The sequence below is a fragment of the Hydractinia symbiolongicarpus genome, chromosome 13 (assembly GCF_029227915.1).
Source record: "Hydractinia symbiolongicarpus strain clone_291-10 chromosome 13, HSymV2.1, whole genome shotgun sequence".
Classification (NCBI taxonomy): Eukaryota; Metazoa; Cnidaria; class Hydrozoa; order Anthoathecata; family Hydractiniidae; genus Hydractinia; species Hydractinia symbiolongicarpus.
Window position 1 is genome coordinate 14,752,698 of NC_079887.1, and position 26,483 is coordinate 14,779,180.

General features: G+C 33.5%; 2 protein-coding genes across 3 annotated transcripts; both read left to right on the forward strand.

The window, feature by feature from the left end:
* Nucleotides 1–271: 271 nt before the first annotated feature.
* LOC130623872 (E3 ubiquitin-protein ligase CHFR-like) lies at nt 272–10,868 on the forward strand. 2 transcript variants are annotated; one of them, XM_057439405.1, is made up of 18 exons: nt 272–531; nt 773–872; nt 1,589–1,634; nt 3,309–3,372; nt 3,635–3,789; nt 4,256–4,387; nt 5,189–5,211; nt 5,293–5,368; nt 5,680–5,758; nt 5,940–5,998; nt 6,279–6,385; nt 6,492–6,574; nt 7,020–7,109; nt 7,852–7,935; nt 9,264–9,334; nt 9,604–9,691; nt 9,818–10,004; nt 10,593–10,868. In XM_057439405.1, exons 1-18 carry the CDS (start codon nt 411–413, stop codon nt 10,630–10,632), a joined length of 1,605 nt encoding a protein of 534 aa, XP_057295388.1. In that variant the 5' UTR covers nt 272–410; the 3' UTR covers nt 10,633–10,868. The 2 variants fall into 2 exon arrangements, with proteins under 2 accessions (XP_057295388.1, XP_057295389.1); XM_057439406.1 differs by having other exon boundaries at nt 6,522–6,574.
* Nucleotides 10,869–16,244: 5,376 nt separating this feature from the next.
* Nucleotides 16,245–26,402, forward strand: LOC130623870 (E3 ubiquitin-protein ligase BRE1A-like). Its single transcript, XM_057439404.1, has 19 exons — nt 16,245–16,402; nt 17,295–17,462; nt 17,779–17,842; nt 18,117–18,304; nt 18,408–18,448; nt 19,869–20,049; nt 20,256–20,459; nt 20,716–20,841; nt 20,930–21,022; nt 21,479–21,559; nt 21,721–21,900; nt 22,287–22,364; nt 22,452–22,609; nt 22,941–23,025; nt 23,594–23,776; nt 24,211–24,339; nt 24,810–25,091; nt 25,370–25,540; nt 25,845–26,402. Exons 1-19 carry the CDS (start codon nt 16,289–16,291, stop codon nt 26,016–26,018), a joined length of 2,700 nt encoding a protein of 899 aa, XP_057295387.1. The 5' UTR covers nt 16,245–16,288; the 3' UTR covers nt 26,019–26,402.
* The last annotated feature ends 81 nt before the right edge of the window (nt 26,403–26,483 follow it).

The following is a 26,483-nucleotide window of genomic DNA, read 5'->3' on the forward strand; positions in this document are numbered from 1 at the left end:
TTTTCGTTAATTCTTTCTAAAAGCTTGTTTCCATTTGATTGCATTTTCCACTATAGTGCACAAAGCTCACGAGATATTTTGTTAGCGCATGTGCATTTAGACAAGATGTTTTGTTAAATAGCACACAAGCCTTAATCATCAATTCAATAAGTCATTAAATTAATTTTATTTTACATTAAAACGATGTTTACATTATTAGGTATGCATTGGATTATGCAGGCGATTTTTCAAATTAGCGTTAAATAAGATTCATTCCGCAAAATCTACAAGGAAGGCAAAATTTAGTTTACCACATAATTTTTCGTTTTTTTGTTTTTGTAAGTAATATTTGAAAATTTATTGATGCTTGTGTTATTAATGATATGTTTCCTGCATTTTGAAAATTTTCTATCAGTGAAGAAACAAAAAAAATGACAACACAGCTAGCTAGTGATAGTGAAGATTGCATCATAACTGTTGTGGTGAAAAAGAATGGGTGTTCTGTCGTTTATGACGTAAACAAAACTAATGTGACAGTTGGGCGTGGCAGTAGTATCTTTTTCTATTGTTGTCATCAACGTGTCACGGTTGTTCTTGTGTCTGTTGTCCTCATCATTGTCGTGTTGGTCGTTGTCGGTGTTGTTTTTGGCGTCGCCTTCGTTCTTGTTACGTTGTTATCATCGTTGTTGTTATAAACAGTGCTGTGATAATTTTCTTCATTAATGTTCCCAAACTGACTTTCTCTTCTTTTTCAATGATAAGAATGACTTTTTCTTAACTCGGATGCTCAATGGTTGTGATATTGCTGTTGAAAACAATGTTTATTTATCAAAACATCATTGTACTTTGCATGTAGATGAAGCACGAAATGAAGTCTCACTAGAAGTTCTAAGGTGAGTTTCATATTTTTGTTCCCAAATATTTGTTAGGTTTTCTCGTGTAGAAGAAGCACGAAATTAAGTCTTGGTAGAAGTCTGGGGCGCGTTTGACAAATCACTGCAAATATTTGGTAAGTCACACACTTTTCGGGTTCCGTTTTCACAATAGCACAGTATAAAATAAAAACACGTGGCTTCTGAAAATTGAGCTCTGAAAATCGAACACAATTTCTTCACTGTAGTGCCTGAAAATAGAACACAGTTTTTTCCTGTTGTTTCTGCGAATACTCTCGAACGTTTATCAAAACTTCGGAAGGTTTGTATCCATCGAACATGGAAATGTATTATAGAAGCGTTGCTTTAATTATAATGACCTGATATTAACCTGGAAGCTTTTAATTTTAGTAATACTTTGCCGCTATATTTTCTGGCAGTATCACTAAAATGACCACACTGATTTTTACTACCGACCCTCTAAATTTTTGTGCCATTGCTTACCTGAATTTCTTTTGAATTATTCTAAGTAGACCTTAAGATTTTCCCTAGAAACTCAAAACGTTAATTGAAGACTGGTAAAGCCTAGTATAATGACATTGCTGATCTGAAGTTTTTTTTGTTACGTCAAATAATTTCTCGTAATAGAACGTGACAACTTTTAATCTTTTATTATTTTTTTATATTTCATGACCATCAATGAGCGATATGCGTTTTACACAACTTTTTGTTTTTAGTTCAAATGGTCTGTTAATAAATGGGACAAAGTACAAGAAATCTCAGGTACTATATCAGTTGTAAATTATTCTTTACCTTATTTTCTTGAAAGAATTAGTAAAATCAAGTGGCATAAATACCGTGATTACTTAAAACACGATGCTTTTACCGAAGGTGTATATGCAGGACTCAGAAAATTCGACATAGCTGCCAACTAGGACAAAATATTTAGACAAAGGCAGTTTTTCCCTTATTTTTCAAATATAGACAAAAGTGTCAAGCAGTCAATGTTCTGCAGCCATTCTCTAGCTCGAAATAATACATGTCAGGGCCCATAAAGGCCCAAAGTTCGTAAAAAATGGCCATGCTGACATCAGCAACAAGAAGAATTTAGACTTTATCAAATAACCTAAAATCCTAAATTTACTCTGAAGATTGACAATTGAAAAATGTGTGAATATAATATAGAAATACCTACGCAATTAATTGTGTCGGCGAGCTATGAAACTAGCTGTGTTGTCTAAACATAGTATTAAAAAGATTGTAGGTCGAATGAATTTGTATTTCCCACAAATCGATTAAAAGGCGGTTTCCAGGTATACAAAAATATTACTCAAAAACTTGAATACTCTATTCTCTTCGTTGTATCAAACAGTTGCATCATAACTCCAGCTTTTTCATATCTCTCAAAGCTTTTTCAATAGAATTTAAACCTTATGACTGAAATTCGAACATTTTCCAGATGGAAAAAGAGTGATGATGACAAAGATGTTAAAGAAAGCAAATCACTAGCGCGTATTTTACCTAATTACAATAGAGACGTTGGGATTGTTAGGACTGTTGCAAGATCTTTCTATGTTCAGCACGTTACTTCTACAAAATTGTTAGTCAGGGGGGGGGGGCAATTGAAATTTTAAACAAAGGATTGTTATTGAGTTTTCTGAATGAAGATAAAAAAAGCAAGCTAAAATGTTTTTTACCACACATCCGTGCTGCGAAGGATTGACTTGTCAAGAGCCGACTGTACTTGTGGAGGAGCGACTGTACTTATTGAGAATTAACTGTAGTTATCGACAGTTAACTGTACTTCTGGAGAGTCAACTGTACTTCTGGAGAGTTAACTGTACTTCTGGAGAGTTAACTGTACTTCTGGAGAGTTACTGTACTTCTGGAGAGTTAACTGTACTTCTGGAGAGTTAAATGTACTTATCGTGAGATAATTATACTTCTGGGGAGGTAACTGTATTTTTGGAGAGTTAACTGTAGTTATGGAGAGTTAACTGTACTTATCGAGAGTTAACTGTGCTTCTGGAGAGTTAACTGTACTTATCGAGAGTTAACTGTACTTCTGGAGAGTTAACTGTACATATCGAGAGTTAACTGTACTTCTGGAGAGTTACTGTACTTCTGGAGAGTTAACTGTACATATCGAGAGTTACTGTACTTTTCGAGAGTTAACTGTACCTCCTGAGAGTTAACTGTACTTCTTGTGAGTTAACTGTTCTTATCGCGAGTTAACTGTACTTCTGGGGAGTTAACTCTACATATCGAGAGTTAACTGTACCTCTAGAGAGTTAATATTTTATTTTTTATTTATTTATTTATTTTTTGCCAAAAGGACAACGCACTAAAGGTCTATAAAATATTTGTTGTTTAGATTGTGTTAAGTTTGATAGAATGCGCTCACGTAAAGAGTGTATATAGTTAATCACACAAATATAGCTATCAATTATTTCTTAGATTACAAAATTAAACCCTACAGATATTGTACACGTGGTGCATAGAAAAGATGAACCTGACAGTGGTAAGTGACTGTTTAGTGCGTTTGACCACGGTTACTTTCTCAGAAGCTTTGATACAGTTGACTACTTTTCTATTCTTTTAATGAACACTTTTTAAAAAGCACATCTTTCCTGCTCATATTTTACATTTTGTGATAAGTTATAGTGGAGTTTCTTAACATCTGCACAATCAGAGTCTCGGGTTTTCTTATAGATCTTTCTGGTCTAAAATTTCTGTGGGTGTTGTTCAAGTTTTGTATCAGTGCTTTTAACGCTTTTTCTTAGATGTTTCATTTACGTACAAATTGCACAACTCTGGTGAAGCCACCAAGGAGGAGGGTGAAGCAACAGATAGTACGTTGGAGTATGACATTGATGTTGAGTATGTGAGTGAAGAAAAAGTGGAAAAAAAGTCCCATAAAAGACCACCGTCTTGTAATGTAAGAATTTATTTTTGGAATTGGAATGTATTTAATCAGATGAAAGAAGTATAAAAGTGTGTAGTATTATTTTTTCTTCTTCCTTTTATTCGTTCTAAATCTCTTTGGAGCATGGTCGTGAGAAAAAGACTGAGTTTTGAAGCTTTTTAAAGTTATAGCAGAACTTAGTCAAATACATGCGTATTCATATCGTGCATTAGTGTAATTTACGAAATTTATTTTGATGAAAAGATACAGGATGGACGGAAATATGATAAACGGCTTCTAATGTTCTTATGTTTTTTTTTGTTTGTTTTTTTCTATTTTTTTCTATTTTTTATTTTTTTATTTATGTTCTGTCATATTTGGATGTTCAAGAGTAGAATGAAGTTGTGGTTATGCAAATTAATCGTTTCATGTTGAACATCCAAATTCTTACAGTATTTTCTCATACGTTGTTCACACAAGACTTTTTTAACATGTTTAGCCGACTGAAGAACCTGCTGCCAAATCTTCACGCCATCACAGTGATTGCACACCAAAAGATGATAATGATGATGATGATGTGTTGAAGAAAGACAAAAAATTTGAGGAGAACTTGATATGTCCAATATGTCAGGTAGCTATGTTAAAATTAAACCGAAACGAAGTTATGTGATTGGAAGGTGGGAGACACTGAAGTTGGTTGCAGAATTAGTAGCTTGCATTATACATAAATGCGAAAATGAAATCTAGCAAAATCTCTGTTCATCAACTACGAATGAATATTTATTTTGCGTATTTTTTCTCTTCTACAAAGAAGATTTCCTACGTCGAAGTATTACGAATACAGAACATGATATTTTATGAAAAATGAATCAGTATTTAACTAGTTGCTGAAAAGGCTTAAGCCGGCTCTCCATTTAGCGATTTTTAATCGCCTGAGCTGTAGCGCTCAGTTCTGAGCATGCGCAATGACATTATTGCGTCATATTCTTTGGTCGCCGTGGTCGCTGAAAAAGTAGAAACATTTTCTATCTTTTCTTTTTCAATCGCCGGCGAACAATTACGTCATGGGTTATTTTAAGCCAATCAAAATCAAATGTTTTTTATGTATTTAGCAAGTGCGATATTTCCATGCCACCATTCCTTTTTATTTTTATTTTTTCCTTTCTTCTACTTTTCTTTTTTGTTTCCATACACACAACAGAGTGAAAATAGAAATTTGTTCATCCATCGTTGAAGTCACTCATGGTTTGTTTTGGCTTCTTTTTTCAATCGCCTGTCAAAATTTGAACAAATGGAGATTGAGCGAACACTAATTTGTCTTGTGTGTTTACCAATCGCACTAAAAAGGAGACCTGGCTTAAAAATGAATGGTACATGGTATGTTTTACAGTATATTGCACCAATCACATGTCTTATTTTCGTGTATTTTTAGGATATTTATCACGAATGTGTGAGGTGAGTTCGTCCTTTGAACCGATGTGTTTTTGAAACTCATAGGCGCGTAAGCAATCTGTGGCAATTAATTTTTCTTTATAGTTGCCAACCGTGCATGCATTCGTTTTGCGGTGGGTGTTACGTGGACTGGAAGTATCAATCCCAAAATTGTCCCACGGTAAGTTTTTACATGTCTCCGTGCTTTAGCCTCATTGCCAACATGTAGTGTATGATGTAAACGTCATTTTGTTTCTTTAAATAAAAAAAGTACTTATCCGTATGTTTTTCATAGCGAGTGTCAATCTAAGCATAAACTCAGCATTTTTCCCATTTTTCATATTTACTAATGAAAGTACATATCTAGTATGTCGAGAAATACATGTAGCTGCACTTTTCAGTAATTTTATCCTGTCTTGTACGATGTCTATCTCTACGTCGTGTAAACGTAGCATTGTCTCGTACTATATTTTCATCACTAAATAATTTTAGTGTCGTAAAAACATCAAGTCTGTAGGACGAAACCATACGTTGAACAATCTTGCGCTTGCATATTTAGAAATGCACCCAGGTAATGTTAACCTTAGTTGTTGTCGCTGTTGTTGTGTTGTATTGCTGCTAAAACCTATACTGCAAACCGTGAATGATAAGTTCAATTTAGGTGGTCCAACATGTCGTTCTTTGATTTAAATCATCATTACAGATGCTGTGTTATGAAAATTAAACGCTCTAAAAACAATGTTTTGCTTCAGAAAAACGAAGATCAAAAGAAGAAATTGAAGAATTAGATAAGAAATGTAAGGATGATGAGGTAAGATTATTAGTGTGTTCTGTTATGTGTTACTCATGTATTGCTTTCGGCATGATTGTGTAAAAAGCTTTAGGAAGTAATGAGGTAAAAAGTAAAAGAGAAGAAGAACGAAAAGCTAGATGTCAAAACGACATATTGTGATTTTGGTCTGGAAACGGTCCAAATCTTAGCATTATTTTAATCCTAATTTTTCGGACGAAGCAGATATTTTTTGACATCACTAATAAATATGGTTATGGTATCATGGGTATGCATTTTTTTTTCTTCCCATTGTGTTTAGAATGGGACGCGCCCAAAACGTGTTCCTCCTTACCGTGTCTTGTTTTCCTCTTCATCTTCCGATGACGATTCCGATTCAGACGATTCCGACAATGATTTTGACAGAAGGTGTAAATTTTTTATTCTTCAACGTCGATATTTTGCAGAAAAAATACGGAAGATCTGTCGTATTTGCAGGCACTATCATAAATTTCCAAAAAATATTTTCTTATAGGTCACCACAATATGTGATTAATACGCCTAGATGCAGAGAATGTCCAGTGCAGGGAGCTTCCAACACCACAGCGCCCAGTACAAGTATGTAGAATCCTTTATAGAAAAAAGGTTTTGTGCTTACATGTGCCGAGTCTTTTATTTGACCAGGGAAAGGGGAATTTGCCAACTAGAAAGGATTAAAAAAAAATTCTCGTATCAGTGTTTTACTACCTTCCTAGCTGCACGATGGCTTTTACACATGGTGGGCTAAAAAACAAAAACAGCGTTTTTCCAAGGAATACAAATTTCACCACTTAATAGAGCGATGTAAGTGTAATTATGTCAAAATTACTTTAACGGTTCGTTAGTTGCCAATTAATCGAAAACCAACATAATGCTGATGTCATCATTTCTAAAATAATCTTTTCCAAATTAATACAATAAGTATCAGTATAAAAAAGTAGTATGATTTTACAATTTGATATTAAGAAGGAAGTTCTACCTTTAAGTACTAAGTATTATTAATTAACGTTGTCATGTTTTGTAGGTCGTACATGCGAGCCTGGTGCGAGTCACCTTGTGTGTTCCTGCTGTCGAAAATCGTTTCCAGGGTCTGATGATGATACTAATAACCAATGTAAGTTACTATTGTTGAGCCCAGGCTGCGGCTGCCAACATTACTGCAGTCAAGTTTTATTTCTGCGATCTAACATTTGACACTAATAACCAATGTAAGTTACGATTGTTGAGCCCAGGCTGCGGCTGCCAACATTACTGCAGTCAAGTTTTATTTCTGCGATCCAACATATGTTGACATATTTATAGCATCTTTTTAGGTAAGACAGTTTCGAAATACCAAAGATTTTGCAGCAAATTGTTATTCTGCTTTCAACTTACGTCCCACTTTAAAACAACTTAATCTTAATCTGAGGTTGTAACTAACAACAACGTCGGTAAAATTTCCGGTTTCGATGTTGGTTTTAGATGCTCAGTCCGAAATTAAGTTGCGTGAAACTCATACGAGGGCATAGCGGTTATAAGAGCGCTATGCCCTCGAGCATAGCGCTTTCACCCGAACATTGTAGTGACGTCAAAATCAGATTAAATCCGAATTATTTTGGAACGAAAAACCATTTTTAAAGTGACTAAAGTGAGGAGAAAAAAGCTTTAAGTTTGACTTTCTGGTATAAGTCTTTTTGTTTAATACTAATATGTTCTTAACATTTTAAGATAAATTATTTGAGGGTGTATGTGAGTAACACAAGTCCTTAACCTCTATCGTGAAAAAAATAACAAAAGAAATTACTGAAATAAAGAATTCTCTTTTTCATCTAAAAATTGATAAAAAGTTAAAGAACTCTAATCACCTTTTTTTCCAGGTTCACGATGTTATCTACTTTATTGTCATTATTATTGGGGATGTCGAAAAGATGGGTGTCTTGGATGTTTGAATCGTTTCAAAGGTAAACATGTCGTTATACTGCTCAGAACTTTTCTGAAAAATAATTTTTAGGACATGCCAGCCTTTTTCGTGACATTGTGACTTTTTTAAAAAAAAAAATTAAGTTCAGTGATTATGATTATGATGGCAGCGAATTAATTGACCTATTGACTGCGGTAGTTATTTTTCTTTTGCAAACATTTCTTTATTAAATACGCTTTGTGTATATGTCTAATTTCAAGTTCGTACAATGTTGTACAATAAACTAGAAACCGCACGTCATAAAATGAACAATAAATATTGGTTTTGAAGTTATTTTGTCAAGACAAGGATTTCATGTCTTTTGAAATCATTTGAACGTTTAAAAGGGGCAAAGATGGGCAAAAGAATGAAAGTGAATTATGAATTATGCTTTAACGTGTATACTTACAACGATACAAAAGAAATCAGGTTTTGACTAAAATGTTTTAATTTGCTTCAGCAAAATATATATTTCTGCACTTTCAAGAGGGTTTTTGACCAAGTGTCTGTCTATTGCATGTTTGTTTTTCCTAATCTTTGTTTTGGATACCATGGATTTATTTATTTACATTGTTAAATACACCCCCGGAGGAGAGTGATTTATTAAAATAGCCTTCTGAAGTCATGGTACAGTAATTTCTTTTATTGTCACTCACTGGGAGTCGTTTTCTTTTCGATAGAAATTAGCATGGTAAAAAAAGCCTGCGTCAAAATGTTGATTTGTCCCCTTGATACTGTTTTAGGTCAAAATAGGCCAAAAAATTAAAAATGCTTTGTTTTCCACTAGATTTAGCACGCTAAATAAAATATAAAGATTTTTTAGCATGATTGATTTCTGTTTTTTGTCACCTAGGTACTGATCCAAAATTAAAAAAAGGCTTTTTTTTCAATAAAAATTGGCGTAATGAATAAAAATCGTGCTGAAAATGAAGGTGTCATTAAAATCTTGACTTTTAAATTGATCTAAAAATTTGGTATAGTAAACATACAAGTCATCATGAAAATGAGAATCAAAATGTTGATCTTGTGGCACGCAAAAAATGCTATTCTAGGCGAAATGGATAAATATTTCTATTTTCTCGCAGCTAGTACAATATTTTCTTCAAACTTCTCTAATATCTAATTTTGATAATATAATATCTAATTTGGGTTTGTTAGAGCTACATCATTGCATTTATTTCCTCACAATCTCGCTATCAAAGGCCTGTTTTTTCAAGCCGCTGTTCTTCTTATTGTATTGTGGCGCAGATAATTCCGTATTAGCGTGCTACTCAGAACGCTACGTGTTTTAGTATATCTATTTGTACCACACTGCCTACTTCTATACAGATTTGAGATTCGACGATACAGCCATATCAGGACTGATTAATAATAATCCATTCGAATCAGAAATACTGCAGGTGAGTTTTTTTGTTGTTGTTGTTGTGTTCTTATTTTTTTCCTCTGAAATTTCCGAAATAAAGGTAATTTCCAACTTCAGTAAAAAATCTATAATTGCTGACTGGTCTTAAATTTCCTGCTTACAATAATAGCTTAGCTAAGTCAGCTGTTACCGGTAACAAACTATTTTTTAATTTCAAACTAATTTTAACTATATATTTTTTAGTCTGGATAGGATTTCAAATACCAGAAACATAGATTGCTTTATCCATCATTTTCTTTCCCTTAGAATTACCTGACGCAAAAAAGTATAAATATCTCCAGCCTGCATAGTGTATGTGTTTCAAAAATACAAGATGGCTTATACAAAATTGCTGGTAGGATATATATGAGCTAGACTATCTTTTTAATGTTTATTTCGTTGACAAAGCTAAGAAAACACGCTCTGGTATATTAACTAAGTAAATGCCCACCATCGACTGTTACTCAATCTTTCTTTTTAGAAAATAACGGTTTTACGGCGAATGATGTGATGTGTCATCGATGCGGATTGTTGTACTTGAGGAAGCTCGCTTATCAGTACAGAAGAGATATCCCTTTAACTGAGCTACCAGATGACGTCACCAGTAGAGAAGATTGTCACTGGGGACGAAATTGTCGAACACAACAACATTCTGCTCATCATGCAAGGTGTTTTGATTTGTATTTGATTACATGTGTTTTTTTAAAGGATGCTTATGAAAAGTAGTTTTTAAGGCTCAAATATGATTAGGTTATGCTTAATGGCAAAAAGATTTATTGGAATACGCTTATGAAAAACACGTGATCAAGCACAAAATATGCGTATTTGAATTTTGAAGAACATCAGTAATTACAATTTAAATCTCACTACATGCTGGTTAATTTAGACATAAAGAATAAAAAGAAAAACTGCTCACGAAACAAAAAACATAAAAACTTCACAACATTTTCTTACGCTTCACATAATGCTTAGCATATGTTTAAAAAGTGACCAACTTTGAGTCTACGGGTGCTTATAAATGTCATGCTTAAAAAAAAATATGTAGGACCGGTTTACATCGTGAGGAAATGATCCCTCGTTGACTCTATCAGTGTTTAGTACCTGGTGGAATACTACAACACTTCAAATTGTCGGAATTTAATATTTTAACGATATTTCGTTTTACGATTGTGGACCAATTAGGTGATTGTTAAGGGTGGATACCATGTTTAAAAATACATATTTAGTACAACCAATTTAACATGCTCCTTTTATAGGCGATTCAATCATATATGTGAACAGACCAGATTCAGGTAGTTACACCCTCCTCCACATCGAATGCTGGTTGAAGATTTAAGCGGGTAAAGTTTAGAACTCTGCAGTACATAAACTATGAACTGGAGAGTGCTCAGAAGTATAGAAAAAGCACGTGGGCGTAGCTTCGATGAAAACGCTGAACTTGTGAAATGTAAAAAAGAAAAACTTAAAAAATATTTTGTACATATTTTTTTTAAATATTTTTTTTTTTAATTAAAAATCTATTGTCTCTTCAATTTTCGATTTTTTTACTTATTGTTAGATTTTTTACAGAAAATACGAGCGTATTTGACACGTAAACGCCATCTATAGTATTTGTAGAAATATCTTGTTTCGTTGTGAAACAACATCTGCTGCATCCAAAGATTCTATCCTTACGATTGGCTCTAAAAATTAAATATGGTTTTGTTTAAATTTGGTTGACTGACAATCAAGCTATTTGGCGGTCAGCAGAATCAATGTTAGGGAATGTTTGTTTTTATCAGGAGAGTTGACTTGGTGCTTTGTTAATTAAAGCGAGCTGAGTCAACCCAAAGCGCCAGCGGCTTTAACATTAGGTAAAAAACTCTAGGGAAGAGGTTGATTCGTTATACAAACAAACGCACAGTTCATATTAAAAAAAAAATCAATTGGCACTTCTTACATGCATTAGACGCATAATGGTATATTGTAGGTAAAGCGCATTGATTTGAGGGTTCTCAAAAATATTTTAAACATTTTTGCACTAACTAGTTTTTGGTCCAATTGTATTCTCGGGGTTACCTTCCCTCTTGTGATTACGATTTTTCTCCAAATAGAAAGTGGGCTATAAGCGACCTGGCTCAACATCATCACCTTAAAAGTGCACCTGTGATCCCAAACTTGAATGTTATGATCACAAACTTGAATGCGCTCGTTCTCGGGAAAAGAATGAGCTCTGGTTTGAAAGATGATACGTGTTATTACCCAACTTATGGAACGTTTGCTTTGGTGGAAAAGAAAAAAGAATAATATTACAGTGGAATCTCTCTATCTCGAACTCGCAAGGACCAAAAAAATTGTTCGAGATAGAGAAAGTTCGAGATAAAGAAAGGAAAATACACCTTAGGCGGACCACAAAGAGACTTTAATTTCGAGATAGAGAGTAGTCGAGATAGAGAGATTCCACTGTAGTTTTAAAATTTTGCTACTGAAACTTAAAACTACAAAATGGAATTCCTCTCAAATTACAACCTCGTCCCTAGTAGGGGTTCGCTAAGTTCAAAATGAGGTTGCTTACAAAAATTTTAAGTGAAGAAAAACCCCACAGAATGCTAAACAAAAATTATTTCGAGACAATTTCGGGAATTTGGCCAACTAGCAAAAATACCTTTTGGAAACTTAGTTTCGGGTTGTTATATCCTCCACGATTGGAAAATGAATAACGTCCAATACGGTCCACTTCTGTTTACGCATGTGTATGCAGAAATGGTGAACTTGGTACAATCCCAATTCTACAACTCTGTACGAGATAAAATGGCAGCCGGCAGTTCTGTTTCGTGTGTGCTGTGTGTGTTGTGTTTGTTTTGTCCTCCAAAGATAACGATTGATAGCTCGTTCTAGCGACAATATTCATATCGTTGTACCCTATTTATGGTCGTTGTACTATCAGTTAAACCTGTTTTTAGTCTAGGAGGATTCAAAGGAGGGAATAAAAAGCTTAGTTAAGTATATAGTTAGCTATGCACCTGCCCGCAAGTTAGTTAGCTAGCTACACTTTTTTATACGAATAAGTCTTTTAGAAAGTTGAGGCTTAGGATTTGCTAAAGATTAATACAAATGCAATAACTTCTTTTCTTCTTTTCCCTTGGCGACGATTACAATGTAGGTGAGAGTGAATGTTACCATTCTCGGATCCGAGTTAACATCATCAATTTTAGAAAAAGAAAACAAGGAACTTTTGAGGAAAATGAGTGACATATTTGGATTTATATCAGCAAATATTATATAACAGGAAATTTAGGAAACCGAAAGATTATTAGAACAGGATTTATTTTAATTTAAAGTTTTCAAATTTTTATAGAAGTTTGACCATAATATTTAAGGATACTGTAATGGTATTGTTCTGCCCAATCTTTGGTCATAAAAATGCCCAGTCTTAAGACTGTGCAAGGCGTCACAAGATTAAGCAGGAAACCATGTTAGCCCCATCTTAAGACTAGACGCCTTTTACATTTTAAAGAAGGGATGTGCCCACACAAGCCCTGTTGTTTGCAAGACCCAACAACCATTCTCAGGCACATTAAAACATCATATTTGGGATATATGGTAAACAAAAAACAAAAAAAAAACTGTTGAATTGACCAGGCGAGTTTTTTGGCATAGTAAAAATCGTAGCTAGCTAGCTACACATTTTTTTTAACTGAGGCTGAAATATGGTCAAAAATTAAGCAACTGCCTAGGCTGAGTTTTGGCAGAGTGGTAAGCAACTTAGGCTGAATTCTACTACACACTTAGGAACCACTTAGATCAGTCTTCCACAAGAAGAATCTGTACAAAAAATTTCAAAAACATCATCGCTTACTGACCATAACCCTCCTCTGTCCTTGATATTTACTAAATCAGAATTTTTTCCCCACATTTTTATTTGAGTGAAATAAAAAATAGTTGTAATGTTGATATACCCTATTTGATGCTATTTTAAACTCATTGCCTGTGTCTGCTTTTTTACTTGCTCAATGAGATTCCAGGTTATGAAGCAACCATTAAGCAACTTTGAGGCTGAATCTGCAAAAATGCCTTAGCAACCCCAGGCTGAACCCAAAAATGCAGTTGCTTATAAAAAAAATGTGTATAGCTAGCACATTTGACATTATACAGCTCGTAGTGACCATTTTTTTTAAAAAAAGGTTTATATATATATAAAAGAATCAGATAAATCGTTAACTGTTAATTTCATTTTGAATAAGAAGTTCGGCTATAGCTAGCGATAGTCAGCCATTATGGTTGAATAGTTTTAATTTTTTATACATATATTTATATAAACGGTATCATTTTTTTGACTTTTATTTGCCAAGAAAGTTTCAATTTAAAGTTCTTTTTAAGAGGTGCAGTCTAAAATTGTCACTACTCTCTTTGTTTTCCACAATTGTTCTAAGATTGGACATGTATGTCTATAGATTGGGCAGTCCAGTCTTAAGACTGGCTACCCATTTGTCACCGTCAGAAGATTGGTCTGGCCAGTCTTGAAACGGAGCACGTTCCAAGATTGGGCAGAACAGTATAAATATATATAATTTTTTAAGAAAAAAAAATTTTAAAAATATGTGGAGTTTGATATTCTCTACTATAATATAAATATTTGATGAGTTGTCGGTAGTTCGCTTAACACCTGCACATCTATAAATAGGCTATTATTGTGAAGGTCAGCTTGCGAAAAACTCTTTTACGAGGAATTTTAGATGTTCTTTAGATGTTTTTTACGATGTATACATGACTTAAAATGTCCGAAACTCCCCTCCACGATGGAGAAACTCAACAAACCTTTGCACACATCCTCATCGATACCTGCTGAAAATGAAGCAAAAATTCATTTTTTCACAAATTTTTAAATAAAAAACAAATGATGCGCTTTTTCGAAATAATGTGACAAAGTATTGTTGCTATGGTAATGTTAAAGTGATTAATAAATATGACTCAGGAAAAAAATAAAATGGAGGGGAGTTTCAGACTTTTAGCGAAAAACAATGATGTGGATTTATGACTACCTGAAAAAAGTTTAAATTTCATAATTATATTATCCTATAGACAATTTAATTTGCTTTTATATTCAATAAATAATTTTGAAGAAAAAAAAAATAAGTATACATACCCTTACAGTGCAGTATTGTAACTGCAGTGAAAATCTTTCACTGCAGTTAATTTGTGTGGTCATTTCTTCATAAAAGATTATAAGTTTCGCTGCTAATAGAGACAGATGTACTTAGTGTATAAATTTGAAAATTTTCATGTTTCCATAAATTTTGGTGCTGAATTCAAATATGTTGGTCTTTTTTTGTTGAAAATGATCAGAAAAATTCAAGCATGTTAACCCAGATCCGAGAATAGCTTTGAGTTACCACAAGCAAGCTGTTGTATATGTTGCAGATAGAGATAGATAGATTGCATATCTTACCTGGCTAGCCTCACAAATATAGAAGGATATACCCTGTCTATTATTTCCAGGAGGGGCTATGGCTTAGATGGGGAGTTCTAGAGTATTTATGCTCATCTTTATGCTACGCAGACCCAAATTAGGGACCGTGCTCAACCAGACAACTCTCTGCAACATCCAACGGCCCACACAGTGTGCCATCTCACCAATTTCACTCACATGGCTTGGGTTAACCTGGGTTATGGTAACATTCACTCGCAAATTCTGTTGTTTACATTCTTAGTGGTTATCTCCCTTAGCTAGCATCCTTTTTCCCAAAGAGGGTGTCGGTAAGCAAGGTAAGTAATATTTATAGTTTTTTGAATCATTTGTGGTGAATCTTTGAGTGTTTTTCGGGCCTATGCAGGGGTTTTCGGGAATACTTTTTTTTCAAAACGCTGAACTTGTCCGAAAACACCCGCACTTTTTACGGCGTATGCGGCTTTCCGGCACCCTCGTTTTTCCTGTCACGCAAATGCCAGAGCCAAAGAGCTTAGTGCTAAAAAGTAAAACAAAGAACCTCAAACTGGAATTCATCTATTGGGTCTGCATAGCTCAAAATGAGCTTTAAATAATCTAGGAACTCCCTATCTATGCCAAGAAAATACTCAAATAATAAACAGGGTATATCCCTCAATATTTGTGTGGCTATCCATGTAAAATATGCGCATCTAACTATCTATCTGCTGGAACAAGTTGGACTTTAAACCCTGTTCTCGGTTTGCTACTAAGCCTAAAAAACATGCTAAAATGTATATATTCTTTGTCCTTTGAGAGATATACACTTTACCTTAGGATTTTTTGCTTATAGACGGGGGTCACAGATAGTTGGTGTCAGAGTTGCCCGACTGACCCAATTTTTGGTTTGCAATTTTTGACATTCAGAGTTAGAAGAACTAGAACGACAAAAATTATTCTAGGTTCATTGCCTTCCCGCATCCATTATCATTGTGATTTACTTTAAAATTCCAGCTGTGGGTGCCAAGGATCTCGAGGACTAGTTTAATATGGTACACAAAAGTTCTAATTAATGGTTAATGCGGAGTTTTGTTTTACTATTTTTGCTTACTGTATGTTTATTCACTGCCTCTATACAAATGAGCATAATTTGAATTCTTTGTCAAAAACTGAACAGACATGATTTTCATCTTTTTTTCTACAAAATATTCCAGAATATCAATTATTAAACTGCTTAAAATGTAAATGAGCATTTATACTGGAAATCAGGCCTGGATACATTTGGGGTATCGTCAGAATGCGTTACTTAATGAAACCATATTTTCACCATGTGTGGTCTTGATATATATTCTCTACATCATTTGAAAATAAAAAAAATCTGGGGTATTGTCATGGTTAAAAGAAAAAAGAAGAAGAAAAAGAAAGAAAATAGTTTTCTCCTTAAATAAAAGCAAGGAGAAGAATAAAACTGTAAAATTGATTTCATGAGCTGTGTTATATTGGTTTAATTCTTTCCTACTTCTTTTTAGTGTTAGATAAATATACCTAATGGCTTCAAAACGTACCGCTCCAGAAACTGGAAGCTCATCCCGATCGGAACCACCAAGTAAAAAATCTTTTATGTTATCGGAACCTGTTAAACTGGGATCTATTTCTACAGAGGTTTGAAACTTATTGTTTTCTATTTTTGAATGCAGGATGTTGATACGAGATGCTGTTTATGTGTTTGTTACCTTCTACACTGTTGATGGTTTCTTTAATCTTCCTGGCCATTGTTCTGGATTCTCTGTCAATGATTTTCTTCTCATCCCAATTAAACTGAAGACTTTTGCTCCAGCTGTGGTCCGCAACTTCGTTTTTCTTCACATCTCCGTTTCTCACTGTGCGCATATGTTCTTCTACTAATTGCTTAAACTTTCTTTTTGTTTCGCCTATATACACTGCATCACAATCTTTACACGGGATTTCATAAACAACATTGCTTTGTTTTTCCAGGTTTATATTGTCTTTTGGTTTAGACAAAGTACTTCTTAGGGTGTCTTTAGAGTTAAGAATGCATTTGATCTTGTGTTGCCTTAAAACTGGACAAAGGATCTGTCGAACAAACGGGTATAGAAAAGAGCAAATGGATTGTCAATCTCTCTAATCTTTTTAATTACCATTGTAAATTAGAAGGATAGTATCTGTGGTCTCAACTTTAAACAAGAGTAAATGACTATTTAAAAAAGCTCTTAGAAATGATGGATTATCAATTTACAGATTGAGAAGAACTGGTACTTTTTACAGCTATCCAAATAAATTCCTAAATTATAAGGTAAAAACCCTAATGGCATAATCTGGCAAAACAGGCAACATTTTGCAGTAACAACACAGGTAGCCTTAGCATACAAATTCCGAGTTTTTATATATAGTTGTGAAGTTTAATAAAAAATGATTTTAACAATGCATTCATTACAATGGGATTATACTTGTTCAATACTTCTCGTATTTCTCACAATCTAATCATTTTTACTCTAAAGGCAAGTCAAGTTCTAGTTTTTGTTTATTCTTCTAGGAAGAGCTGGATAACAAAGTATTGAAATTTCAAAATGCTAAGCTTTACACTCGACTTGAAGAAAAAAATGCACAGGAAGAAGAATCTAGAGCACGATTTGCAAAACTGGAGAGGCTACGTGAAAACGATCAAAATATCATTTCTGCAATGAATATTGCATGGAATCAGGTGATACCTATACTTTTTTGTATTCTTTATAAAACTATTAAAACAGTGTGTTGTGATGTAAAGGAAAAATTATATTGTCCACTAAATTTTGTTTCTCACATTTAAAATATAAAAAATCCTGCTAAACTTCATATAGTAACCAATTTGCTAGATATATTTTAAGATTAAAATACACTGATATTAATTCTATACAGGCAAAAATGTCCCGCAAAGTGTTATTTTTACTGTGTCAAATCTGATTGATGTTGAAGTAAACACTAGTAGGTGCAAACTGAGTAGTCAAATCATAATATGTTATATATGTCGACCTTTTTAGTTGGATGAGGATGTCACACTGTTGTTACAAAGATTTGAAAACATAAATGATGACGACCAGCAAGGTAAAGTCTTTATAATACGTAACCCGTTTATTCTGGTAAAAAGTTGCACGTGTCATTTGAAATCTCTTGAGCTTGTTATTTCAAATTGACCTTGACTACTAACAACATAATTAAAAAGTGAGAAGTCATTGGTGTTTCTGATGTTTTCATACAGTCTTTAAGTTATGGTTCTTAATAGAAGACGTTAAACTCTTCAAGCAATCCAAAAACTTTTTTACAGTGTCAATATGTTTTTCTATTTGATAAACAAATATGTGATGCTCATACTTTTTAGGTATGAGTGTGAGTACTGTTGAATTTTTGGAGAAACTTTCAAATCGCACAACCAAAGGAATGAAAGAAGAGATTCACAAACGTGTCATGCATTCTGGATTGATAACGAAACGTTTAGTGCATGTGCTTGAAAAAGTGTTAATACGCAGTCAAGATTTAACTAAAATGTTTGAAGATCGCAAGAAAAAGGTATAAATACAACTTACGCTGTTGGTTTTTTATAGAACATAATTTCTGTTTGGAAGTGAGATCCCTTTTTTATATCTCATTTGATTTCTTGTTTAACTTTTAGGCTGTTAAAAATGATACAGAGTCTATACAAAGAGACAAAAGGTCTGTATTTCTTTTGTACCTCATTTTTAGTCCTCATTTTAGTGGGCAATTACCTTAGTTAACTATAACGATGAATTCAAAACCAAGTTCAAAAAAGAAAATTACACTATTTTTGACAATTCTTGATATTTTAACGATCAAATAACAATGCCAAAAAAAAACAATGATGTCAATTTGAAATAGTTGTCATAAAGTAATCCATGCTATCGAGTGAATAAGATAGAGTTATCACAACATCCTGATGAAGACTAAAATATATTGCATATTAATCGCAACACGCATGATTAGAAAGACACACTGTTAAGATATCTTTCTACATTACTGTACAAATTAAATAATCAAAGTCTATCAAAGAAGTTACCAATTTTTGGCCAGCTAGTAGTACTTTCTGTAGATTTAAACCCAATTCGTATATTTTTCCTTTTTGAGTTAAGTGAAATCACTTGTTTGTTTTTTTTGTTTTGTTTTGTTTTATCTTCAGCCATGCTGATCTTTGATCGTTTAATAACAGATTTTAAATCATTGGTAACCTTTTTTTTTCACATTCGTTTTCTCTTTACAATTGTCTTTTTTTAAATGAAGAAGTTTAGTATTCGATTGCAAAATACAACACTATTTTACTGCTTCAATGATTAAATTTGATCAGGGGATATTGAGGAGTTTGTTAAAAGTGAGTTTGTTAAGTCGAGATTTTCTTTGTCAAAATTAAGAAACCTATAAAAACTTGTTTGATGAAAGGAATTAGTTAACAACCATGTCATAAATTAAATTAAAATAACCAATGTAATTCTATGTGTTAATATAAACATGACCATGATCTGTTTCAAAAATAGTGTGACAAGGCGAAAAAAAGTATGTGTATAAAATATACTTTACTTGGTTATTTTAGTCTAAAAATTTTCAATAGCCTATATATGAATTGGTTTGAAAATTGTGAAAGAGGTGCTATTTTTTGACTCAATGTAAGTCATATTTTGGCACATTTAACCGGAAAAGTAAGTCAAAAATGATCATTCACTATAATGACAGCATTTTTTCTGCAGAAAACTGAAGTAATGCCCATCCTAGTCCAGCTATGTGGTAAATAAAAAAAGGCAAAAAAAGTCATTTGCATTATCTATCAATTTTTATAGTTCCTTCACAACTTAGCCACACCCTCTAGCTATAAGCTAAAGGGCATGGCCTAAGTTTTAACCCAAACAAAGTTTGGTAAGTCAAAAATTGTTACTTCCAGCTTTTTTAAAAAGCAGAAATTAAAAATTTAACAGAAGCCTCCTTTATTTTTGGAAATGACCTTATTCAAAGACGACTTTTAAAGAGCATATGAATTATATTATTAAACTGATGTTTACTAGAATCTCCTTGACAGCTTTTTTAAATGTTGCTCTTCATTTTTATTGTCTATTATATTATATTTTAGTAATGAGGACAACGATGATTATGCATCACAAAAACTTGCAGAAGGCGAAGACAGAGAGTTTGAAATTCACTCCATTGAATTGGGTATTCGTAACGAAAATTCAGAACTTAAGGCAGAAAATAAAAGATTGCATGATAGTTTAAATGGACTACATGACAAATACAATGCTGTTTCTACGGAGGTTAGTCCTTTGTAGAATTTCTTTTTTGACATGATTACAAACGTATTTTTCCCCTTTACAGGGGCTACAAAAAGATCTCTAACATTGATGTTACTCTCTATCCCCACACAGTCTGAAAAACAATGTGTAAAAAACAGTTTAAATCAACAGCTCGTTTTGTAGCTCTTCAACTGATCATTAACTCATTATTTTTTATTTTTCTTCAGTTCTCAGAAATCAAAGATAAATTAGCAACATCACAAAAGGAAAATGCAGAACTTCACGCCAAGCAGGAAGACATGGAATACGATTTACAACGTGCAACAAAGCAATTTGAAAAACTGATTAAAAAGTTAAATGAAACTCATGAACAAGCGAAAGTAGGATCGTCAAGTGTTGTGACAGCTTCTATTGCATTAAAAGATTCAACTGTAAGTGTTATGTGAAACCTTTTTTTGTGTGTAATTTTTGTTGTTTTTAATAGAAATTAAATGTCCTTAGAATCTCTATATATTATTTTTGGAAAAAAGTTCCTGTCCAGATATTTTATTATACATCTGTACAGTGGTAACAGGCAACCTTAAAATCAAGAGATTTGGAAATAAATTAAAAAAAGTAAGAGAAATGTTAGGGAAACAGTCTTTTCTACAGAAACAGAATGTCATATTTTTTCGTACTTTTATACAGCCAGAGGAAGTCAAAGCAGAAATTGAAGACAAAGAAGAACTAGCAAAAAATCGTTTGATTGAACTGGAAAAATTGCAAGAGAGTTATGCAAAATTGTCAGAAGATTATGAAAAGTTGAGACTTCAGGTAGAGTCAGTGTATTGTCTTTTTTAGTTTGCTGCTCAAGCAATTGATATTCAAAATGTTAAAGAAACCGTTAAAACTGTAATTTTAGACATTAGAGATTTCTGATGAAGCAGTTGTGAATTCGACCAAATACAAAATGTTGCAGACACAATTCAATTTACTCTACAATGATGCACAAGTTGTAAGTTAAAACATAACCTTTATATTCAGCATCATCATCATTCTCGGCTTAACGTCCGTTTTCCATGCTAGCATGGGTTGGACGGGGTATATTAATGACCCTCTTCCAATCTGATCTAGACTGTGTTAGACCTAAACTCAGCTTGCTCTTTATCAAGTCTGTCCTTATAACCTCCTGCCAAGTCTTTCTCGGTCTGCCTCTGGGCTTTGCCCCAGGAACTATCAAGTCTCCACACTTTCTTACCCAATTATCCCTCTCTATTCTTTCCAAGTGCCCCAGTTAATTCAATCAAAACCAAATTGCATCTTATCTATATCAATTCTTTCTCTAAGTAACTTATCATTCAATTTTTTTAATAACTTTCATTACTTGATCAACCAACTTCAAACCTCTATAGTTATATTGCTAATCTCTTAGTTTTTGTATACGCTTGCAACAAAACCTTTTCCATTGCAGATTCGAAAAAACTGTGAAGATGCACGAAGAATCGTTGTGAATAACCGAAACCAACATTTGCAGCAGATTGAGCAAATGGAGGTAGAGTAAACTTTGTGTTGTATCAGAAACTTTTTAGCTTTGCCAAAAGTTAAGTGTTGTGTATCTGGCTATTTACCCACAGCGACATCGCATCCTTATGTTGTCTGTCAACATTAAAATTGAAATATTTTTTGTTAACTCTACCTCTCTTTTATTTTTAGAATGAAAACATACAAACGAAGAAGCGCATGCGCGCTGAAGTAAGCCAATTTGAAAAAGTATTAACCGAGTCTCGAAAAGAATTAGAGCTTCTGCGTGTTGAGTATGAGCACAACATGAAAGCGCATGAGCAGATTGGACCAATGGCGAAAGAAATGAGGCACTTGATAAATAGCTTACAGGTATGATTCTTGTCCATTTTTTTAAACTTTTTTTTAAATCTTTAGACAAAAAAAGAAGTTGTTATGTTGAATGTGGTCATCTTTTTATCTGACACTACATGCTAATTGTTTCGCAGGCATTTTTAATGATATAAACCAACTTTAAGCTTGAACTCTCTGTTATTTTTTGACAAACATTCACCACTGTGTCTTCTGGTTGTTGCTTGAACCTCAGACTGGTTATTTATTGATAACACATTCTATCTGCAGTTTCGATATGTTTATATGTTGTTATATTAATATTGTTTTATTGATTTTTTGAAAGAAAACCAGTTTTAAGGAAAAGGTTTACATTAACTGTATTTTGTCATCACTTCTGTTGTTATGTCTTGTTTTTTCAACTGTAGAACCACAATCAACAACTGAAAGGAGAAGTTCAAAGGTACAAAAGAAAGTTGACTGATGCTGAAAAGAAACTGCTTGAGGTATTTTTTTTTCTGGTTATTAGTATGTAGTTACCTATAATTTATAGTTGGTCACCTAATTCTACATGTATTTTTTCTCTGGCACAGTTAGAGAAGACAAGCAAAAGTGCTGACGACGAAGATAATGCCACAGATTACATTGATCGAATCGAAGCGCCAAATGCTTCGCCCCGATCAGACTCTAGCCAATCAAGTAACGAAGGTGCAGATAGCGATGACGTTAAAGTATTAAGAACTAAATTAAAGTAAGAATTATTTTTGGATACCCCGTTATGTTTATCAGTACTCAATACATATTTTGTGAAAACCATATTTATTGTATATTAAATCATTCTTGTATACAGATTCTTTTAAACTATATGTGTCGCTTAAACGACGGACAGTAATGTCTGGAAATATAAATTTTCAACTTTAACTAAAAAATGCTCCATCATAATGTTCAGCTTACATGTCGACGAATATTTTACAACTTTTATAGTGTACAAACATGCCACATGTTGAATTAGTATAAATCTCTTGGCAGCAAAAAATGAAACGTGATAAGTAAAGCCTTTCATGTTTTTTGTTTTTTTTAAGAAATGCTCGCGAGAAGCGGAAAGAAATGAAGTTGTTGTTGGATATGTACAAAGGTGTGTCGAAAGAAACCAGAGACAAAGTGGAGGTAAGCTCAATTTTATTGTCATCAGGATGCGCAATGTACAAGATTGGTGGAAAAACACTTTTGTTTAATTTGTCGATGTTGCATGCTATTTTAAAATCAACCTGTCTGCTTTAATATTTTTGCGGAGTCCCAGTGAGAAGTTGTGTCACGTTATATTTGCACCAATCGGATTTGTAGAATGCCGACTAAATCTTTAAATGCTGGTTGAATGTAATTTCTATTCTATTTGCTAACGTTTTGTGCTAAATAATTTTCTTTGTTTGTTCTGTCAGTTTTAACCTTTAATAGAGCATTTGCTTCTAATATATATATTTAAGTGTTCAATCCCTGGCTGTGTTATCCCCTGAGACTATTAAATTGTGCATTGATCCTTCTATTTCTATGTAGCATGAGATTAGGATTAAATAGACTAAGATTCCCACTCGAAAAAACCCTTATTGATAACAATCCCAATATGGAGTGAATGTAGTTTTCTCTGGCGTAACGCGTCCGCAACATTATTCGCGAAAATACGCAAAAATAATGATAATATGATATGTTTTATTTCTAATAATCTTGTGTGTTTTAGCTTCTGAAGAATGAAAAAACGTTGAAAGATGAGGTTGGAAAATTAAAAGGTAAACTGATCGTCGTGACAGAAGATGTGGTGAAACAGAGTAAAAGATTTGCTGATCAAGACCATATGAAACAGTGCAAGAAATTACAACAGAAGATTGAAGAGCTTCAAAAAACAATTTCAAACACAAAGCAGGTAGGTTTGTCTCAAGTTTTTGTGTTGTCTTTGTTCTCATAACCTTATGAAAGACACCAGTTATTTGTGACGAAAAGTAAGCGAATTATACAGAAATCCTACCGAATTTAAAATTTTAATTCAGAAAGGTGGAACGACTTTCGCATCATTTTGAGCGATATTGTGAGCCACATTTTAGTTCTTAAGTTGGAAAATATAAAGTAATCTTACTGCCAAAAATATTTGCAAGGTCTCAGATTAGACCTGTACCCTGCTAAACTCAATGGAAATTCACATTTTAATGAGACTGACTGATATTTTATATTTGCAATGTCAACCTGTACAGAAGTTTTCCAGTATGCCTCAGTTACTCGGTTAGACGTACTGTATGACTCTTAGCGGTCGACAAAAAGTTAAATGAGAAATGCGAGATGTTTTTGTTGTGTCTTACGTAGGAAGGTGACGCTCTTCTCGGTGAGATGGAGTTGACTGGTCAAGCATTCGAAGAAATGCAGGAGCAGAACATTCGACTCATGCAACAACTCAGAGAGAAGGATGACACGAATCTGAAATTGATGTCAGAGGTAGGTTTTAAGTGGTGTGCTGTTTTTGTTTTTCTTTGTAACAATTGACATGTTTTACTGCTAACACCCACAATAAACATCTGTGACTTTGTGAATCTCGAAGGAATATGTTTTCGCTGCTTTAAAATGTTCAACTTTTTATTTCCAATAATCTTCGTTAAAAAAAAACAAGCTTCGTCATTTTTTTGCGTATACACTATCATTTTTTGTTGATTATTGATCATGTTTAATAACTGGTCAGTAACAATGATTGTGAAAAATGTATCTGAGCCAAAATCGTGAAATTTAATTTTCCGGGGATCATTTCATATAAGGCATGTTTTGCATGGTTGCTTTAGTACACACTTTTGTACCACAATATTGCTCTATGTTTTGTTAAGAATCCATATAATTGTTTCCAGCAACTTCTTACTGTTGTTGCATTACTGACTGACTTTGATGTAATTTATAAGCCAGTCCCTTGTCTTCAGCGAATCAAGTCAAACCAAATACAAAAATTGCTGCGAGAAGAAAAAGAAGTGCTCACAGACAAGTGCAATGCAATGAATTCCCGCCATACAGCCATCGAAGAGGTCGTGAAAAGACTTGAAGAGCGCGAGAAAGTCTTGCAGACTGCTGTTAACAATATGGAGAAGGAAAATTCCCTCCGTCAGCAAGCTATCGACTTGCACAAACGAAAAGCGGTCGAACTTGGACAGCAGTGTCAAGAAATGATGTTCAAAAATGAAACAGTAATAAAGCAGTTTGACGAGGTAAAAAATTTTCTTGAAAACTACATCATGTGGAAGTCTTTTTAATTCAATGGTAAAATCTTGTTGCGTCCATCAATTCTTAAATTAATTAGTAAAACTTAGTAACCAGCATATCTGCTTTTCATACTATTCCCGTTTCCATCTAACCTTCGTTAAATGTGACGTTTGTAAACAATATTTTTTTCGAGTTGTCAAATTTTAAACAGTGCAGCTGTCGTCCACAAGGAAATTGGTGGCGCTGATCCTTTTTCATGTGCTATAAACGTTTTGTTTTTTAGACGAAAAAAACTGTTCTCGAAAAAACAAATCGATTGGAAGAAGAGGTGTTCAAGTGCAACCGAATACAAGAAGAAAACAGTAGTATCAAAAAGAAGTTAGACAAGGCTAAACGAATGGAATATCTTGGAGCTTCTGATGAGATTCTAGTCGAAGAAGTGAAGATGTACAAGGTATGAACATGTTCGCTGAAGTTGTTTCAATGTCTCTTAAATAAATATGGATTTTACTTGTTGATGTGATCATCAGTATCACATGTTAAAACTTGAAAACTTTATGGATAGCAAAAATATATTTTTTAATAGCTAGTGTGCTTTTTCTACCTTCTGGGACGTCTTCTGTCATGCTTTTCGTGTAACTGAGCAGCAATGATGTTAGTCAAGATTGTTATGTTTCCAAAACAGAATAGTATAATGGTGATAGAACTTGTGTATCTTCCATGTGCTTCTAATTCTACGTTGTTATCTTCTTGTTCAGGGAAAACTAACATGTCCCTGCTGTAACACGAGACCGAAGGATGCGATACTTACAAAATGTTTCCACGTGTTCTGTTTCGAATGTTTGAAAACAAGATACGACACAAGACAGCGAAAATGTCCGAAATGTAACGCCACATTTGGTAACAACGATTTCCATAAGATGTATATGTGAGAAGAATCAGCTGTTTATTGGTAGCATAAAATCATGGAAGCGAGAATAACGTTTGTAGCTGTGGGGAGGGCTTAGCTGTTTAGTTATTTAGTTACCAGACCTCTGACCGAGCCGTATATTGGTTTCATTCTGTTTTTTACGATTTTGATACAATTGCGTGTTAGCTATATGAACCTATTCAGTTGCAAAATTAGCTACTGGTGTTGTATAAAGACGTATAAACAAGATTGGTACTGTAAGATGTCTGACTACAAAAGTGTTTTTCCAAGGGACAAGCTTATCTTTTGTTCATTTTTTCTTCTGTGTGAAATTTTACTTTTCACAATTTATAAACTTTAGCAGATGTACATACATTTTTTGAAATAAATAAACTAATTACATGCAGTCCTTTTTTCTTGATTTTCTCTTTGTTTGTTTCATTGTTTGTTTCATTGTTTGTTTTTGTTTGTTTGTTGGTCATATTAG